Below are 19,694 nucleotides of genomic sequence, written 5' to 3' on the forward strand. Positions count from 1 at the left end.
TGAGGTGAGCCAAGGAGTCTGAGCGGAAGAGCAGAGATTTCAGGGTCAGTGGAGCAGGTAGAAGCTGGGCCGATGGCGGCTGGCTGGGGTGGGGCTTGGGCAGAGCAGGAGTGACTGGTCCAAGCCTCTGCTCAGCTCTGACCAGGCCTGTCCAGCCCCTCATGCCCTCTCTGCAAGAGGCACATCACTGTCTGCCAGAGCTGCCTCTCAGGCCTCCTGCCTGGACTGCTGCAGTATCCTAATTGGTTTCTGTCTCTACCCTCCAAGCCGTCCACACACTGCCACCACTGCAGCCAGATTAATCTTCTTAATACACTGCTTTGCACATCTCCTCCCTCCCTTCCCACCCCCCCAGGGCCTCAGTGGCAGCGTGGTAGGCAGAGACTGGTCCAGAGGGAGCAGAGGAAGGCTGTTCCACCTGGCCCTGCCGACCTTGTAGCCTTCTCTCTCGCCAGCCCCTCTCACCTTCTGATCTGGGCAGACAACTTGATTCTTGGTTCTGCACTGTGCCCTGCACATGCCTTCCCTTGCTGTCCCCAGCTGGGGACACCCTCCATGGACATCCTCCCAGGCTGTCCCCCCCACTGGCCCACTGACCTCAGCCGGGATTGAGCTCCCGTGGCTCCTGGGTTTTGCCCCCAGTGTGGTGTTTAGTTGCAGCCTTGCAGATATCGGTCCTGCCTTGTGTGAGCTTGGCCCTGGGCTGGGGTTTCTCACAGCCTTTCACTCCTTTGTTCTGTAGAGCAGCCTCCCAGGAGGTAGTGTTACCTTGTTTAACAGAAGAGGAGACTGGGGATCTGAGAGGCAAAGGGACTTGCCCAAGGTCACATAGGAAGAAAGTCTCAGAGTTGGTGGCACCTTTCTAACACCAGTGTTCGGCACACAGAAGGCATTTTTACGGCTAGATGATGGAGCAGCTATGAGGCTTGGGGAGCCCTGGTGCTGGGAAGTACTGACCAGCTTACCGCTGCTGCAAGGTGACAGCCGGAGGGGAGGGGAGGGGAGGTGTTAGGAGATGGGAGATGGAGATTTACAGTCAGCATCAGCACAGACAAGAGACCTGGGGCCTCTGGGTGAGATGAGCTCAGGCTACCTGGCCTCATTTCACAGAAACCTCCACTGGGCCTTGACATCTGTGAACAGCAGGAAGGATGCAGGCTAGACCTGGGAAGGGACTTCCACAGCTGGGGATGGCCAGTGAGGGGAGGCTGGCTCCAGCCTGATGAGTTTGTGTGCTCTCTGCGTGAGCTCTGTCTGGGTATATGGTGAGGGCAGAGATGTAGAGGGAGGCACAACGGACCTGGCTCTGCACCTCTCCAGGAGGGCGATGTGACCTCCATCAAGGCACCACACCCCTCGGAGCCTCAGTTTCCCAGACTATCTAGGAGGCTCACAGCCCTCCCTCGTTTGTTGTGAGCAGGGAGGAAGTGAAATCCCAGGAGGAGGTCTTCAGCCTAGTTGGCCTGTGGTGGGCACTGCCAGATGTTGGCTCCACCCCTGCCCCTTTTCAGCCGTAATTACAGCTCCGGTCCCTGGGGCAACCTTGTTGCTAAGATTGTGTCTCTATGTCCTTGTCCTGCATTTGCAGATCGTTCCCAGCCTCCAATTTAGTAACTTGGACAGACCTGGCTATCTTGGGGAGGAGGGCTCTTTTTCCGTGGCTCACTGGAGGGAATACCGGGGCCCTAGAGAAAAAGAGGCATTGACCCTAAGTGTTGCAGGGAGACTAGAGAGAGCAAGGCAGGGCCGAGGGAGTGCGCCAGGCCCCTTTCCACCTGCATCAGGCTGCCCTGCTTCTCCAGTCCCGGAGCCACTTGGCTGGGCATGAGAGGGGTTCCAGCCTTTGCTGGCACAGCCCTTGACAAGGGCCAATGAGGCAAGCCTTATGGGGCAGCAGGCCTCGCAGGAGCCTGGCATCATCCTTCTCCATAAGCCTCTCGGTGGTGTGCAGGACAGTGAGGTGTGCACGTGTCCACGAGCCGTCAGTACAGACTCCTGAGAGCCCCGTGGATAACATTGGGGAGTGAAGAGAACAGTCTCCTTCTCTACGCACAGTAGTAGTTGGACTTTTAGAATTCACTGATTGAGTAAATACGTGACATCAAAAGCTACTGTGTTTTCTGCAACTTTTAAAAGAACGTTTCATCTATTTTTATTTTTAGCAGCTTTTTGGGGGTGTAGTTTATATGCCATGAAATTTGCCCATTATAAGCGTACCTTGCCTGTGTCTTCACATCGAGTTGGTCTTTATTCCTAGAGCTCTGTTGATTTGAATATAATTTTAGAAGACACGTTGTGTATCCAGTCCCCATGTATCTGGATTCACAAGCCCCTCACCATCACCGTGGCTTGGTTCCAAATCCTGACTGTCTAATATTCTTGGAGTCAGAGGGATGTGGGATTGAGCCCCACCCCAGCTCTTCCTGCCCTGTGACTTTGAACTGGTCACCCTCCATCTCTTGGTGTCTTTTGCCCTTACGAGACTAGCATGGCAGGACTACCGTGTGAATGGCGTGAGGGGAGGTGCATGGTGGGCCAGATAACCCATAAAACATCGTACCTGTGTGGTCCATGTTCATTTTAATCTAATCCAAGGCCCGAAAACATGGCGAGTGGCAGAGGGACAGGGAGGAGGGTTTGCCAACCTCCGCTCCCTGGCAGACCGGACTTGGAAGCACAGAGTGGGGGCATCCACTTGGCCAGGTGGGGTCTGAGCCCGGGGCTTTATGTGCATTGATCCTGGCCCCACCCCACCTCATGTACTGTGCTCATGCCGGAGAGACTAATGGCCCTGTGTGACCCAGCTAACCAGGTCAGGTGGCAGTGCCCCCACTCACAATCCATGGAGCTACGACTTACTTGAGATCTGCTGGAGCAACGGGCTCCAAGCCATACCGGCCCCCACGACAGCCACTCCCCCTCTGCACAGCTGGCTCTCTGCCTGCCTGCTGGCCCTGACTCTGCCCCCAGGCCTGCCTTTGAATAGTCTGAAAGCTTCTCTCTCTCTGAGTAGCTGTTGTCCCCGAGGCCCCCAAATGCCGCTCACCTGTTAGTCAGAAGCCCCTTGTTCTGAGTCTCTCCACCTCCCACCCAAGCTGGCCGCACAAACTAGGGCCATTAGGATACATTTGGGTGTCCTCAGGCCTGGCTGTGGGCTTGGTTGGGCAGCTGGCCAGTGAGGCAGTGAGAAGCAAGGAGAGGTGTCTGATGGAATGAGGGCCTCATTTGATTGTTTCATTAACCCAAACTTTTTGAGCAGCTCCTATGGACTTGGCCTTTGCCCTCCAGGATTGTCCAGACATCCATCAGGTGGACAGTGGGGTCCATTGAGCCAGCCATATCTCTTCTTGCTTCCCCAGCCCTCTGTCTGGCCACACCCCTCCCTTCTTCAACCAGAACCAGGCTGAGGTTGCTCATGATCCCCTCACCCCGTGCCACGCCACCTAAACCCTTGCCTGGGGAGACTCCACAAACCCTTAGGCATTCAAGTGCTGCCTCTCTCCCAACTGAGCGTTTCTCTGTGTGTTCACCCCTCACCTTTTCTCCCCTGAACTCCCAGACTTGCTGCCTGGATAATTTATTTTGGCGCTGAAGCATTTAAGGCCTCTTGTGGTTATTCAGCCGTTTTGTGTGTGTACAACGTGTTTCTAGCAGACACTGAGCTCCTGGGAGGCAGGGCGTGTGGCTGGCATGTTTTTGCAGCTCCTTTAATGCCTGGTGCATTGCTAGGCACTTCATATTGAAAGCGAGGTCACTAGTGAGCTGGAATGGCAGATGAGACAGGGTTCGTCATTAGTCCTTCTGAGGACTCTGCAGGGTGCATCCTCGGTCCCAGTCCCAGACTCGGGTAGGGAGCATGAAAGGAATTACCTCCGGTGTTTCACATTGGGCCAGAGAGGTTGAGAATCTTGCTGAAGGTCACACAGTGAGTGACAGGATAGGCTGAGAATTAGCCCAGGTGTCCCAGTCTCAGGCTGAGGCTCCAGGTGTCTCCTCAACTGTGACAACCCTTCCTGGGTGTCTGGGTGTCTTCCTTCTGCCTATCACCATGTGTGTGACTGGGAATGCGTGCATTTCTCTCTGTCTCTCTCTCTCTCTCTCTCTCTGTGTGTGTGTGTGTGTGTGTGTGTGTGTGTGTGTGTGTGTGTCTGGAAGGAAGCAAGAGTAGCCAACTGTTGTCCAAGAGAAAGCTGCCAAGTCCACAGAGTAATTGTGGAATACGTGTGACGTTGTGTGGGGCTTGGTGACCGGGTGTGCCTGTGAGGCCTTGGCGATCACCCTCTGACATCCGCCAGCATTGTCGTGCTGCTGGCCTGGGCCCGCTAGGCTTGCATTATAGCCTAGGTCAAGATGGGTCATGCAGCTCCCAGCAGGAGATAGGGCGGAACCCACAGCACAGGCCTCCCATTGAGCCTGTGGCTCCTGCATCTGAGACCCAGAGCTGGGGAATGGCTGGGGCTATGGGCTTCACATGGCCCTTTCCTGGGGCCCCTGCCGCTGGGTGCATTTCCTCCTGGAGCCTTTGGGGCAGGGTCCTCCCCATGGGCCTGAGCATCCAGCAACCCCTCCGCATAAGCTTGCTGTTCCTGCTCCTCCTCTCCCTGGTGTCCCATGTTTGGAGGACTGGATCGAGGGGCTCAGTGATAAGCCAGCTGCCTCACATCCCACCCTGCCCTGCAGCCCGATGAGCTTACCAACGCCCTAGAAATCAGCAACATCGTCTTCACCAGCCTCTTTGCCCTGGAGATGCTGCTGAAGCTGCTTGTGTATGGTCCCTTTGGCTACATCAAGAATCCCTACAACATCTTCGATGGTGTCATTGTGGTCATCAGGTATGACTACCCCCCGGCACTGACTCGCACTTGAGGAGTGCTAGCAGGGGTGGCTTGGGGCCAGGGGCCAGGCCACCTATTCCCCTGGGGTGGAGGGGTCTGGAGTCAGGCCCCACTGACCCCACAGGACCTGCCACTCCTCCTAGGCGGGGGGCTCTCTGTGTCCCCATGCCCCCTCCGTCTCTCTCTCGGCCCCACCTTGCTCCTGTGGACCTTGGGCTCACCTCTTCATTGCCCAGGCCCCTCTTTAGTCTGCTCTCCCCACTTCTACCTCTTGTCCTTGACCCCACCCAGGCCTGGGATGGGCAAGGGTTGGAGATGGGCTTTAGAGAGGAGTTGGAAGAGGTATGAGGCCCAGCCAGCTGCCCGGCTCGAAAAGTGCTTGGAAATCATCTCAGACACCAGTAACTTGCTTTAGGGTTTCCAAGACCTTGGGAAAGTGCTCCATCCCCCCAAGGCCTGGGGCCGGGAGAACCACTTTATTGCTTTTGGAATTGGCTTTAGATTTCATTAGAAGAGAACAAAGCAAATATTCCATAACTTGATGCAGTTGCATTGGCCAGATTTAGGGAGGGGGTTGTCTGCTGCCAGGATGTGATCTCTGGCAGGGAGGAGAGGGCCGAGGGGGCCGGGGCTGTCACCCAAATCCTCACTATCTTGGAGGCTCCTGCTTTGAGGTCTGGGGGCCCACCTCTGCCCCATTTTCTCTCAATGTGCCAGCCCAGCCAGGCCCTTGGGTGCTACTAAGTCCTCTCTGAGGGAGTAGGGGGAGAGGGTGAAGGTGCAGGGAGCTCAGGCTGCCTGCCCCCTTTGCAGCGTGTGGGAGATCGTGGGCCAGCAGGGGGGCGGCCTGTCGGTGCTACGGACCTTCCGCCTGATGCGCGTGCTGAAGCTGGTGCGCTTCCTGCCGGCGCTGCAGCGACAGCTGGTGGTGCTCATGAAGACCATGGACAACGTGGCCACCTTCTGCATGCTGCTCATGCTCTTCATCTTCATCTTCAGGTGAGGGCGGCGTGGCACCTTGCCGGCTGAGAGACCAGCCAGGCTGGGGGCAGAAGGGCCTGAGGGGTGAGGAGCGCTGGGCTCTGATCCCTAGCTTGTGGCCCCCTTGTGCCCACAGCATCCTGGGTATGCATCTCTTCGGCTGCAAGTTTGCCTCTGAGAGGGATGGGGACACCCTGCCAGACCGGAAGAATTTTGACTCCTTGCTCTGGGCCATCGTCACCGTCTTTCAGGTGCGAGGGTAACAGGGCAGGGCATGGACAGGGGCCGTCAGGTGCCCCTAGTATAGGCCCTGATTCCTGTCCTCTGCCCGCAGATCCTGACCCAGGAGGACTGGAACAAAGTCCTCTACAATGGTATGGCCTCCACGTCGTCCTGGGCGGCCCTTTACTTCATCGCCCTCATGACCTTCGGCAACTACGTGCTCTTCAATTTGCTGGTCGCCATTCTGGTGGAGGGCTTCCAGGCGGAGGTAACTCACTGCCCTGCCCACCTCACCCTGCCCACAGCAGTCCCACTTCCAATCGGCTGCCTGTCTTGAGCCTCCTCCCTCTGTTGCCAACTTTGCGGGCCTGGGAAGTCCCACAGGAAAAGCCTCTTAGACTAAGCCGAGGTGGACCAGGGGCAGGAGGCTCCGGACCTCATGCAGCCCCTCATCACATGGGACACAGGGTGGTTGTGTGAGGCGCCTCCACCAAAGCTTAGCTACCGAGTAGACATCCCCTTCAGAGTTGGCTAGACCCCTTCCCCACAGAGGCAGACCAGATAAGTGTCTGCCTGTGGTGCAGCTGGACTCCTGAGCACAGTGCTCTATGGAACACCCAGAGAGGAACCCGCTGAGCCGAGGGGTGCAGGAGGCTTGTGTGCAAGTCATCTGAGCTCTGACTGAGCAGATGAAGATGCCACTAAGACCAGGGCAGGGCTGAGCTGCTCAGGGTGAGAAATGAGCCCAATTAGCTACGGGCATGGCAGAGATGAGCGTCCTATTTCCAGCCCAGGCTCTATCACCTTCGTCACAGGCAGCGTCATCAATTAATATTGATTTACATTGATCCTGCCCTTACCATGTCAGCGAGCAGCCTCTGCCCAGAGGGCTGCACCCCCTCCTCTCCCTCAGCTCTGCCTCTCTTCCCACCCGAGCCCCCAGACCCACCCCAGCTTGCTGGGGCTTCAAACAGGGCAGTTTGACCCAACCTAGAAATGCTCCAGGTTGGGTCTGGAGAAGCTCTCAGTCCAGTTCTCTCTGGATGACCCGGATGGAAACTCCCGCTGCGGCCTGGTCTATAAATACCCGGCACACGGTGGAAAAACAAAAATCTATTTTCCGACTCTTTCCCAGTCTTGCAAGGGAGGGCTTTTCCCTGTGGGCCGGCTGGGTTGGTGGGGTGCAGCGTATCTGTCCCACATTGGTCTTTCTCCCCGCTACCCTTTTCAGTCTGTAGTTATCCATTAGCGCATTTCCTCCCTGCTGTGGGGCAGCCAGGGCAGCTGGTGGGGGAGGCTTTGGTGATGGCTGTGCCTCTTGCAGGGAGGGAGGGACGCCGGTATGCTCCCTGGAATGGGACACTAATTTGGGGGTTCCCTGAGGCCTAAAGAATTAAGGGGCACCACAGTGCTCCCACAAGAGCCGGTAGATTCACTCTGCTGCTGCTCAGGGCCTATAAGAGGAGGAGCTGAGTGAGGACCGGGCCCCCTGGCCCCTTCCAAAGGCAGCTCCTGCCAGCCATGGTTCCCTCAGAAAAATTCCCGTGCAACTCTGTGGAGGGAAACGGAAAACACCGCGAGCCTATTCCCCTCCCCTCCTCTGCCACTCAGCCACCAAGGCAGTCTGGAGGTGCCCAGCACAGATGGCCCCTCCCCAGCACTCAGCTCTTTCAGCAAACACCTTGTTAACTTGAGTGCAGCTGAGCGGACTGGTTGCTAGGCAACAGCAAAGCCAGAGTGTGGGAATGAGAGCAGCCTGGCCCTGGGGCGGCCTGGTCACTCTGGCCCTGCTGGGGGCCTGGGACTGCCCCGGTGTGAGGGCTCAACAAGGCCTAGGCAGCCACACCCTCCCCAACCTTCACAGTATCAGGACCTTTGCAGGGAGGGTCTCACTCAGGATGCGGTGACTTGGGCTGTGATGCTTCAGGCCTGGGGTGGGATGGAGAAAGGACTTTAAGAACATCCCCTCTCCATGGGAGTGGGCAGTGACTGTGGCCCCAGAGTACCCATGGGAGGGGCTGGGCCAGTTGCTCCCCTGTCCTGCATGTGGTGGGCAGGGCTGGGGAGTGTCCTTCGATGCCCATGGCCTGGACACCTCCAAGGCACCCGCCCTCTCCTGGGTAAGGTTTCAGGGGGCCCCACGGTCTGGCAGGGGAGTCTGGTTTTGCTGTTGTGATGGCCTGGGATTTTTGTTTTTATTTTGACAAGTAAGACAATCCACCTTGGCAGAGGAAGTGGCTGCCCCCATTTTAGTGGGCTTCCCCAGCAGGAGGCTTCAAGGGTAGCCCCTCTGCTGGCCTTGCTACCTTGCCAAGAGCTAGGAGGGGGTGGTCCAGGGACACAGCCTGCTTGGCTGGTGATTTCCTGACTCGCAGGGGGCAGCGCCCTGAATCCCTGTGTATTTATCATTCACACACTTAATTAAATGAACAGGCAGCAGGCCCTGTGTGAGGCCATTAATTGATACTAAACAACATCAGAGCCATCATCTCAGCATTACTTGTCACATCCCATCTCAAACAGAGCAGCTGGATCTATTCTGATCTGAAGGGACTTAAGCTGAGAGCATGAGACGTTACGAGGCCTGACTTGGCTCCGTGGTGACTTTCGTCCATTCCTTTCCCTGCTTCCTACCCATTCCCCAAGCCCAGTGCCTCCGAACCAGTGAGAGGAGGGTGGTGTTCTGAGCCACAGACTCGGGTTCCAGGCCCAGATCCACCTCTTACTCTGTATGATTTGGGGCAGTTTTCTCAACTTCTCCAAATCTCGGGTTTCTCTCGTGTAAGGAAGCCAGCTGGTGTTAAGGAGGCAGTTTCCCATGCCGGGCACACCCTTAATGAATGGCGGCTGTTATTAGGATTATGGGGGGACCTGCCCTTGTCCCCATCTTTTTGGCCTCTGCCCTCACCCTTCAGATTCATTCTGGCCTGAGGGCCTGTAGTTGAATTCTGGAAGGCTGTTCTGTCCCCTATCTGCCCCCCATTCCCCGTGTCTCTCAGTTCCCCTGCTGTGGGGTTCGTGCTCCTCCTTTTCTTCATCCTTTCTCGACACTGCCGATATCTGAAGGCCCCGAGCGCCTGTGACCAGCAGCCCTCCCCTGCCTCCCCCTTTCCCTGTAGGAAATCAGCAAACGGGAAGATGCGAGTGGACAGTTAAGCTGTATTCAGCTGCCTGTCGACTCCCAGGGGGTAGGTACGCGATCATGAGTCAGCATGCCTCCCGTGCCCCATGCCCCGTGCCCCTCCACTCCGCCTCCGTGTCTCTGTGCTCGTGTTCACGCTCCGCTGCTGTGCAACCTGTCATAGCCGTGATGGTCATTGGTGTTGTGAGGTTTGCTTCGATTTTAAGTCCCTTCCCCCTTGAGGACACGGAAGGGAGGCACCTCCTTGCCTCTGGCCCCATCAACCCACCAAGGGCACCATCTCCATCCCTGCCAGACCCGTGGATGGGCCGGAGAAGGAAGGGACTTAGAATCCTCTGTGTGCACGTGTGTGGGGCACCCCGTGTGTGCGTGCCTGTGCTGAGGTCCCGGAGGAGTCCCAGACGTCCGGCTTCAGTGGAGTCAAGATCTGGCCGTAGACCACACTCCCCCATCTCCCACCCCTTCACCCCTTGCCCCAGGCCCCTGTTGGAGACCCCGAAAGCTGCCTCAGCTCAGGACAAGTCCTTGGAGGATGTGGGGATGGGATGTGGCTCTTGCCAAAATGTACCAATATTTTAAATCACCTCTGAGCCTTTGGCCCCTTCATCACCCAGTTGGGTCCAGCTGGCACTCTCAGGGCTGGCTCCCACTCTGGCCCCATGATGAGCCTGTGCTCTGCTGTTCCCTGCCCCAGCACCAGAATTCAGGGCGAAGCCAGCATTCCTGTGGGACCCCATGGTGCTGCATATCCCGAATAGCCCCCTGGAGATCCCACTTGATAATTAAAGGCCTCGTTAGGGCTGTAAACTGAGTTAATGAAAATGATCCCCTGAGATGCCAATTACCCAATATTTATGTCCTTATCAAAAGTAGCAATCAAGTATTTTTTAATAACTTCTTAAGGAGAAGTGTGTAATTACTGGGGAACCTACTGACCTGCTAAGAAGAAAGAAAAAACTGTCCCAGAGACAGGGAGAGAGGTAAAAATGGGGCCAGGGAGGGGGCCGGGACTTGGGGAAGATGAAGGGAAGACACCGAGGGACTGAAGTGGCGTCCTCGGGCTGAGCTGTTCTGTCTGGGGTCTTTCAATTTCCTTCCAGGGTCCTCGAGTCTGAGGCTCAGGGGAGGGGAGCCATGGAGAGAAAGCAAAGGGCCTCCAGTGAACTTATGCAAGAGAGGCTCTAGTGACCACTTCACTCAGGTCCCCAGGTCCCCAGCCCCCTCTGGCCTGTGCCACCTGCCACCTAGCTACCCCTTCTCTCCCCAGCCAGCCTTGGTGACCGTTCAGCCAGGCTGGTTGTGCTGTGGGCTCACATAAGCCGTGGCCTTTTCTGAGGTGTGGCTGGAGAGGCAGAGGTGGTGGGGCCCTGGGCAGCCTTGGGCCCCAAGCCTGGGGGGTCTGGCCTGCGCCGTGCATGTCTCGTGCCGTGGTTGCTGGTTCCTGTGGCCTATATGTGGTGTGTGTGTGTGAAGAGAGGGAGGCCTGGTCCATCCCAACCACCCCAGCCTGGCCCGATCCCTAATGGCCCGCTGCTCCCCTGCCCTAGGGAGATGCCAACAAGTCCGAATCAGAGCCCGATTTCTTCTCACCCAGCCTGGATGGTGATGGGGACAGGAAGAAGTGCTTGGCCCGTGAGTACCTATCCTGGGGTGTGACCTTTGGCCCTGGGCCAGCCCTGAGTGGACTCGGGATCTCTCCCTCTGTCCCTGTGCAGTAGTGTCCCTGGGAGAGCACCCGGAGCTGCGGAAGAGCCTGCTGCCGCCTCTCATCATCCACACGGCCGCCACACCCATGTCGCTGCCCAAGAGCACCAGCACGGGCCTGGGCGAGGCGCTGGGCCCTGCGTCACGCCGCACCAGCAGCAGCGGGTCGGCCGAGCCTGGAGCGGCCCACGAGATGAAGTCACCGGTAGGGAGTGCATGTGGGTACCCTGATGGTGGGAGATATTCCAAGGAGAACAGGAGGAAGAGAGAATGGAGGCAGGAGGGTCCAAGGGCACAGCCCCTGCCCCATGGGCTGGACGGGGCCTGGGTGTGCCTGGACAAGCCCCTGGGGAGTCCGCGCCGGTAATGCAAGCCAGGGAAGGAGCCCTAGCCTGGGGGCTGAAAAGAGGGCCTAAGCTGACCTCTTCTGTACCCTAGCTGAGTGACCTCGGGCAAGACGCCACCACTCCGAGCTGCTTCTGTAAAACGGGGGTGGGGTGTCCATACCTCCTCAAGACCTAATAATAATAATGGCAGACCCTCATCTAGGTACTGATTCTGTGCCAGACACTGTTCTAAACACTACTCTGAAGCATTCTAAATGCATTTAATCCTCACACCAACCCTGGGAGGTAGGTACCACAATGATCCCCATTTTACAGAGGGGGCCTGAGCCTCAGATTGCAGAAGGGAATGGCAGAGCCAGCATTTTAATCTGGGAGGCTAGTGTTGGTGCCCATGCTTTCATGATTTTATTTATTTTTAATTTTTTTAATTTCACTTTTAATTGACAAATAACTAATTGTGTATATTTATGGGGCACAATGTGATGTTTTGATATATGCATACACTATGGGACGATTACGTCAAGCTAATTAGCATATGCATCACTTCACATACTTTTTTTTTGTGGCATGAACATTTAAAAATCTACTCTCTTAGCAATTTTGAAATAAATATGCATTATATTATTATTGACTATAGCCATCATGCTGTGCGATAAATCTGGAAAACTGATTCCTCCTGTCCAACTGAAACTTTGTATCCTTTGGCTAAGCCTTCCCCATTGGTCCCATCCTTACCCCTCCCAACCCCAGCCTCTGCTAATCACCATTCTACTCTCTACTATGAGTTCAATTTTTTTGGATTTCACATATAAGTGAGATCATATGGTATTTATTTGTCTTTCTGTGCCTTGTGTATTTCACTTAGTGTAATATCCTCCTGTTCATCCATATTGTCACAAATGACAGTCTTCTTTTTTAAGGCTGAATAGTATTCCACAGTGCATGTATGCCATATTTTCTTTCTTTCTTTTCCTTTCCACTCTGTCGCCCAGGCTGGAGTGCAGTGCCGCGATCTCAGCTCACTGCATGCAACCTCTGCCTCCCAGGTTCAAGTGATTCTTCTGCCTCAGCCTCCTGATTAGCTGGGATTATAGGCATGTGCCACCATGCCCGGCTAATTTTTTGTATTTTTAGTAGAGATGGGGTTTCACCACATTGGCCAGGCTGGTCTCGAACTCCTGGCCTCAGGTGATCTGCCTGCCTCGGCCTCCCAATGTGCTGGGATTACAGGTGTGAGCCACTGTGCCCGGCCCTGTGTGTCCTTTTGAGGAATGTCTATTCAGGCCCTTTGCTCATTTTTTAGATTGGGTTGATTTTTTTGCTGTTGAGTTGTGTTTCTTCACCCCATTATACATACTGCCACTCAGCTGATGATAACACTTCTCTCACCAACTAAATGAGGAATGAGCTCTATTGCTGCATCTATTTTACAGATGAGGAAACAGATGTACAGAGAGGCTTAATAACTTGCCCCAGGTCACACAGCTGGTTGGGGAGAGCCGGGATCTGAACCCGGGCATCAGAGTGCAGAGCTCCTGCTCACACCCCTACACTTGATGTGATGCCAGTGAGGCTCCCGGGAGACCGGGTGCACGTGAGAGGCCAGGGCTGCTGGGTCCTGCCTGAGATCACTCCTCTCCTGCTCACCCACAGCCCAGCGCCCGCAGCTCCCCGCACAGCCCCTGGAGCGCTGCGAGCAGCTGGACCAGCAGGCGCTCCAGCCGGAACAGCCTGGGCCGTGCCCCCAGCCTGAAGCGGAGAAGCCCAAGTGGGGAGCGGCGGTCCCTGTTGTCGGGAGAAGGCCAGGAGAGCCAGGATGAGGAGGAGAGCTCAGAAGAGGAGCGGGCCAGCCCTGCGGGCAGTGACCGTCACCACAGGGGGTCCCTGGAGCGGGAGGCCAAGAGTTCCTTTGACCTGCCAGACACACTGCAGGTGCCAGGGTTGCATCGCACTGCCAGTGGCCGAGGCTCTGCTTCTGAGCACCAGGACTGCAATGGCAAGTCGGCTTCAGGGCGCCTGGCCCGGGCCCTGCGGCCTGACGACCCCCCACTGGATGGGGATGACGCTGATGACGAGGGCAACCTGGTGAGGCGCCTGTGGGCACAGTGACCCCTCACCCCTGACCTTGAAAGAGGGGGAGCTGTGCCTGGCCCGGCAGGGTATAAGGGAGTTACCATTCCAAGCCCACGGGATATCAAGAGGCACCTGGAAACCGAGCTCCAAACAATCCCTTTTCTCCCTCTGCCTGCCTTGCCAAGCCCCAGATCCTTGTCATGCCTATGCCTGGGGCTGCAGCTCTGCCACCCTTGGTGGATATGAATGATTTTGGGCAGATGTGTATGAATCTTTCATGGCCCTCCCCCTGTGACTCAGAAAGACCCATCGCTCATCTCTCCAAACTGATGTCCCGCATCCCCCTTTCTCATCTCAACCTCATCACAAGCCTTGACTTCCCACTCTATCCATACCCATGTGCCCCTGCCCCAGCCCCTCACCACCACCATTCCCCCTGGGGATGGGGTGCAGTGACCTCAGGGTTAGCACGTGAAGAGCAGGGCCAGTGTCTCCTCAGCTCAGGTGTGTCTCTGAACAGACAGCTGTGTGGGACCAGTGTCTGATAACTGATGCTGCTTCCCAGCCCAGCAGGGAGGGTAGGCAGGGGGCTGGGCCGGAGGCAGGGGCTGGGCCGGAGGCAGGGGTGGGGAGAGGAGAGAGCGGGGTTGGGGATGCAGGGGAGGAGAGGGAGGAGATGGAGAGGCAAGGGGTCCTCAGGGATGGGGAGGGGGCCTGGTAAGGTTGACAGGGAGATGAGGAGGTGGCTTTAGGAATAAAGGAAGAGAGGCAGGGCAGAGCTTGGGCCCCAGGTGGGAGAGGCGTGAGGGTCCTGACTCTGCTGAGGAGCCGGGAGCTGGGGAACCTGGAGGCCTGGTCCTGCTCATCCTCCAGTGTTTGTTCTGCAGAGCAAAGGGGAACGGGTCCGCGCGTGGATCCGAGCCCGACTCCCTGCCTGCTGCCTCGAGCGAGACTCCTGGTCAGCCTACATCTTCCCTCCTCAGTCCAGGTAAGTGACAGGGCAGGGGTCTGACCTGTGTCCCGACCTCTTCTTCTCACGGGAAATTACCCCTGGCGATGCTATCAGGGACTTGAGAAGTGGCACCCTGCCTGGGGGTGTGAGCGGGGTGGCCTCAGCTGGTAGGGCTCTGGAGGGGTAGGGGCTGCGGGCGGTGCCTTTCGTTGCCACCTGCCCTGCCTCCCCCTCTCAGCCGTTGCCTCCATGCCTGGGCAGATTCCGCCTCCTTTGTCACCGGATCATCACCCACAAGATGTTCGACCACGTGGTCCTTGTCATCATCTTCCTTAATTGCATCACCATCGCCATGGAGCGCCCCAAAATTGACCCCCACAGCGCTGTGAGTCAGCAACCCCGCTCGGGGCAAGGCCTCTCCTGGGGTTTGCACTCAGGACCAGTGAGGGAGGCGAGGAGGCCACAGTTGCTGACCTGCAAGTCACACAGCAGGGAGCGAGGGGGCCAGGACTCTCCTTTAAGTCTCTCACCAGATCCTGGTCCCCAGGATGCCCCCTGTGTCCTCTCCTGCCTCGGTTTCCCTTCTATGATACACCAGCCCAGCTGGGTGCTTCGTCTCACTCCAGGCTATTTCTCATGAGCCAGGGGCTTGTGGGGCACACGTGTGAGTCGGGGAGTGCTGGGGCGGTGCAGGGGCTGTGTGCAGATGGGGGCCTCGGGGGCATGCAGAGTGGCCGTGGAAGCCGTTCTTTGCTCCTGGTGGTCCTTCCAGGTCAAAAACAAGTAGATTTTCAGGGGCCTTAGTGGGGACATGGGTCACTTCTGCTTGGCTGCGAACCTGTCAGTCCTTCTCAGAAGGAGAGCCAGAGGCCCTGGACATACCACCCCAGGGTTGAACCCCTTCAGGGTGGGCCCAGCTGGCCCTGGGAGCTGTCTCTTCCCAGCCTGGCATTGTAGCCCTTCGCTGTTGGCAGCAATTCTGGTTCCAGAAGGATGGGCGGGGGGTGGTTGTGTTTCCCCTCCAGGCATCCTGCACCACTTGCTCAGAGGTGGCTAGGGTTTGCCTCTCATCCCTCCTTGCCATCTCCCACACCATTGTTTAGATTTCAGCGCTGCTGGGGCTTCTGTTTTCTATTAGGGTCGGGGTGGAGGGAGCCTGAGGAATGGAGGGAGCAGCCCAGGACTAGACGGGTGAGAGAGCACCCACACTGGGGACCTCACACCCGGAGTCACAGGGTAAGGCAGGGGCGCTGGCTGCACTCCAGCCTTGGCTGCCTCCCGCCTGAGGCCCTGCTGTAGAGCTCTCTGTCACCATGTCACTGTCTCCTCGTCTCTCTCACCATCTTCCCACTCAGCTTCTCCATCTCCAGCTCTGTCACTGTACCTGCTCCTCTCCTTCCCTCCTCTCTGTGCTCACACCCTGCCTGCCACCTCTCTAGAGATCTGCGCCCGTCTCCTGGCCACCCAGGCAGGGACTCAGTCCACAGATGCCAGGGAACTAGATGGCCTTCCTCCCTGCCCTGCCCCAGCCTGTGCTTGGGGGTGCAGAGTCTGTGTCAGGACCCCAGTTTCCACTGCTGCTCCATTTCTGGGGCGCACAGCAGGAAAGCAAGTGAAGAGGGTGGGATGGGAGGCAGGGGTCAGAGATCAAGTGAGATCCTGCCCCAGTTTTTAAAAGGAACCTGGGAATAGGGCTTAGGACATGGGACGCAGATCACAGCACTGTGGTGCAGATCCTCTCCCCCTCGGGCTAAGTGGCTGTGGGGGTGGGGAGCTCTGGTCACAAACAGGGGTGTGACTGTCCACAGAGCTGCAGGGGAGTTAGGGGGCCTGGCACTGGCTCTGTGCGTGTATGAGAGGGGCGTGATCTACATTGTTGTGGAGGGTGGGGGTCGTTTTCTGAGTCAGATGTTAGAAGCAGGTTTTGACCTGTGTATGCAGAGTGGACCTGGTCCAAGGGTGGGGGCTTCCTGGCGGGCAACCCCTGCCTCCCTCTCTTGCAGGAGCGCATCTTCCTGACCCTCTCCAATTACATCTTCACCGCAGTCTTTCTGGCTGAAATGACAGTGAAGGTGATGGGGGCTGGTGTTGGTTTGGGCCCTCTGATTCCTGGTGGGGGTGGAGACGGCTTGGGCTGAGGGTGGGAGCGTTGGCTGCAGCGCAAGGCAGGGCTGAGGCCAGCAGGGAGGGTGGCCAATGACACGGCGGTGGTCCCCAGGTGGTGGCGCTGGGCTGGTGCTTCGGGGAGCAGGCATACCTGCGGAGCAGCTGGAACGTGCTGGACGGGCTGTTGGTGCTCATCTCCGTCATCGACATTCTGGTGTCCATGGTCTCTGACAGCGGCACCAAGATCCTGGGCATGCTGAGGGTGCTGCGGCTGCTGCGGACCCTGCGCCCGCTCAGGTGACTCCCTCCCCAGCACCGGAACACCTCCAACAGGTGGCCCCTCCACAGGGACATCTCCCACCACCAGCACTCCCTGCCACGAAACAAAAGCCCGCACAGGCCAGCCTCCTGTCTGTGACCCCCACAGGTGATCCTGTCCCCGCCCCAGACAACACTCAGATTATGGCCACAGTAATTTCCCTCCATGTGCACACCTGCTTTCCTCCTCTTCAACATGACATATTCCTCAGGGCTGCTGCACCATGTGATGTAAGGTGACTGCAGCCCTGTGCAGCGCACAGCACAAGGGGCCACGGGCAGGACTCTCAGTCTTCAGCTGCAGCTCTCCCTTGTGTGGCCTCTAGGGGTGACACTCAGCCCCTCCCCGTGAGGTGACAGACTCCTCTTGCTGGCTTTCCCCATCTTCAGGCGCCTGCCAGGGACCACCCCCTGGTGACATTTCTCCTGGCCAGGGATCCACCCTCTCAGGAATCCCTTTCCAATCAGCCAATCACCACCCCCAACTCAGATTTTTTTTTTTTTAATGGGGATGATGTGGACTAACGGCGAGCTTCCCTGACTCTGACAGTCCATCTCCCTCTGCCCCTTCCCCTCTCTGCCTGCTCCCCTACAAGTTTATCTCCTGGTGCTTCCAACCCACAATCCACTGCATCCCTAGGGAATGCCTCACATGAGTTGAATCGTCCCCACTCCCAGCCCAAACAGGTCATACATTTGACATCCTGGGATGGAGGTGGAGACGTGGGGCATGGGGATCTCTGCCACTTGTTTTGAGAGATTCCAGTAGGGGTCCTGATGGCCGGGGTCCCGTGAACAGAGGACTGTGTTCTGCCACCAGAGGCCAGGAAGGGACCAGTGGTCAAGGTTGGGGGTGGGGAGCAGGGTCAAGGGACAAGGGAGGGTCTGGGCTGGGGGAAGCCCTATCACCTCCCTCCCTCCCCTCCCCAGGGTGATCAGCCGGGCGCAAGGGCTGAAGCTGGTGGTGGAGACGCTGATGTCCTCACTGAAACCCATCGGCAACATTGTAGTCATCTGCTGTGCCTTCTTCATCATTTTCGGCATCTTGGGGGTGCAGGTGTGTGGGGTTCTGGGTGCCAGCTGTGGGTGAAAGCCTGAGGAGGGCCCTTCACCTTGGCCCCTGGGTCCTATGGCTCAAGCTGCTGCTGCTGCCTTCATTCCAGAAAGGAATAAGCAGGGACGTTTCCCTCCAGGCTCCAGGCCCTTTTACCTCCTGGGCATTTCGAAGAAAAGTGGGAGCCTAGAGGAAGGCCCCAAGGAGGACTGGGGCTGCAGAGAGGCTTCAGGCCATGGGAGCCGCAGGCTGCTGTTCCTGCCCTCTGCACGCACTCCCTGAGCACAGACGCTGGCCCGCGGTCTACTCCGGGATCCCCTCCCTTCCTTCCCGGCTCGAGCACAGTGGGCTGCAGGCCAGGTCTGGGGATCCAGGGCCCAGACAGCTGGGCCAGGTTAGCAGCATGCTGGCAGGCAGGCGGGTGCAGACCCCAGACGAGGCAGGAAGTGGGGGCTGCTGGGGAAATTTGGCCTTGGGCCCAGGGAGGAGACTTGGCTTCGGAAGAGAAAGAGCCAGAGCTGCCTGCAGGATTCAGTAGACGCCTCAGGGGGCCTGGGAGCCCCTCCATCATAGTCTTCCAGGGCCCTTGGCTCCAGCTGTTTCAGCTGCAGGGTAGACAGCTGGCTGTTCAGGCAGTGTGGGAGCCCCTGGGTGGCTACACCCTCCCCTCCCTGCCCCCTCCTTCCCTTGGCTTCCTGGGATGCCCACTCTGCCCTGGGTTGGGGGTTGTTCCCTGACTTCCTAGAAATTCTCTAGCCCTAGGGACCAGGCTGGGGTGCATTTACCAAAGCTGTGTGGTGCCTGTCTGTACACCCTCCCCACTCCCACCCAGTGCCCTTCCCCTTCCTCACTTCCCAGCTTCCTTGGGTCAGTAGAGTGAAGCATTCATTGTTGAGCCCAGTCCTTCTAGTGGATTTAGGTCTGTTTCGAGCAGTTTGCTCAGGCCCCCTGGTCCTGCCTTCCCTTTTTCACCAGTAGTCATACATAGCCTGGTTTATACTGGAATGAGGGTGAGCTTTCTAATCAGACAGACCTGGGTTCGAGCCCCCTTTCTGCTACCTGCTGGCTATGGGACTTTAGTGAGTGGATTAACTTCTCTGAGCCGCAGTTGTTCTTATCTGTAAAGTGGGGTTGAAGATACCCACTCCCCCACCCAGAGTTGCTGTGAGAATTAAATGCCTAGCTCACTGGTTCTCAAACTTGAGTTTGCATCAGAATCACCGGAACAGCTTGTTAAAAGATCGCTGCTCCCCCACCTCAGAGTGTATGATTCAATAGATCTGGGCTGGGCCTGAGAAGGTGTGTTTCTAGCATGTTCCCAGATGATGCTGGGGACTCCCACTTGGCACACGCCTGGCCTAACCATTGGTGGAAGATGAATGACTGTTACCCGCCTCCACCCTTTCCCACTGCCCGCCCCAATTACCTTTCCTCCCCACTCTTGGAAAGGAAGGGGGTGTCGGCAGGGGAGACTCTTGTCAGTGTTTCCCTGACTTGACTGGCCCCAGCGCAGAGCACCCCACACTCACCCAAAATGTGCCCAGGCTGGTGTGGGGGTGGGGCTCAGGAGTCCTGAGCTTCCTGTGGTCACAGCTCACTTTTCTCTGTCTCTGGGAATGTGTATCCAGCTCTTCAAAGGGAAGTTTTTCGTGTGCCAGGGCGAGGATACCAGGAACATCACCAATAAATCGGACTGTGCCGAGGCCAGTTACCGGTGGGTCCGGCACAAGTACAACTTTGACAACCTCGGCCAGGTGAGCCCCAGGCTCAGAGGTGGGGCTGTGGTGAAGGAGGCTGGAGGGGGCACAGGGCCATGCTTAATGATACCTGCTGACTCCAGTGGAGGTGGGCTCCACGAAGAGATCAGCCCTTCACACCCTCTGCTGTCTAACCACCAGCATGTCGCAAAGCCCAGTCCATCCCGCAGTGCCCCAAAAAGTGGGCCCATGGGGTCTCTAGC

At 57.4% G+C, this 19,694-nt stretch overlaps 1 protein-coding gene across 19 annotated transcripts in view; it reads left to right on the forward strand.

Moving 5' to 3' along the window:
• CACNA1G (calcium voltage-gated channel subunit alpha1 G) overlaps window positions 1-19,694 on the forward strand; it is a 65,267-nt gene that overhangs the window by 24,441 nt on the left and 21,132 nt on the right. For 11 of the 19 annotated variants that reach the window (XM_030827448.1, XM_030827446.1, XM_030827454.1 and 8 more), the window contains exons 10-23: window positions 4,681-4,832; window positions 5,649-5,834; window positions 5,953-6,067; window positions 6,151-6,306; window positions 9,158-9,226; window positions 10,728-10,812; window positions 10,896-11,089; window positions 12,885-13,316; window positions 14,192-14,292; window positions 14,518-14,641; window positions 16,260-16,328; window positions 16,475-16,659; window positions 17,611-17,737; window positions 19,363-19,488. In XM_030827448.1, coding sequence (XP_030683308.1) covers window positions 4,681-4,832; window positions 5,649-5,834; window positions 5,953-6,067; window positions 6,151-6,306; window positions 9,158-9,226; window positions 10,728-10,812; window positions 10,896-11,089; window positions 12,885-13,316; window positions 14,192-14,292; window positions 14,518-14,641; window positions 16,260-16,328; window positions 16,475-16,659; window positions 17,611-17,737; window positions 19,363-19,488 — 2,121 coding nt within the window. The remainder of the gene's footprint in view (window positions 1-4,680; window positions 4,833-5,648; window positions 5,835-5,952; window positions 6,068-6,150; window positions 6,307-9,157; window positions 9,227-10,727; window positions 10,813-10,895; window positions 11,090-12,884; window positions 13,317-14,191; window positions 14,293-14,517; window positions 14,642-16,259; window positions 16,329-16,474; window positions 16,660-17,610; window positions 17,738-19,362; window positions 19,489-19,694) is intronic. The other 8 variants (XM_030827450.1, XM_030827464.1, XM_030827452.1 and 5 more) reach the window with 1 other exon arrangement.

Source organism: Nomascus leucogenys, chromosome 14 (assembly GCF_006542625.1).
Source record: "Nomascus leucogenys isolate Asia chromosome 14, Asia_NLE_v1, whole genome shotgun sequence".
In the NCBI taxonomy this organism is placed as follows: Eukaryota; Metazoa; Chordata; class Mammalia; order Primates; family Hylobatidae; genus Nomascus; species Nomascus leucogenys.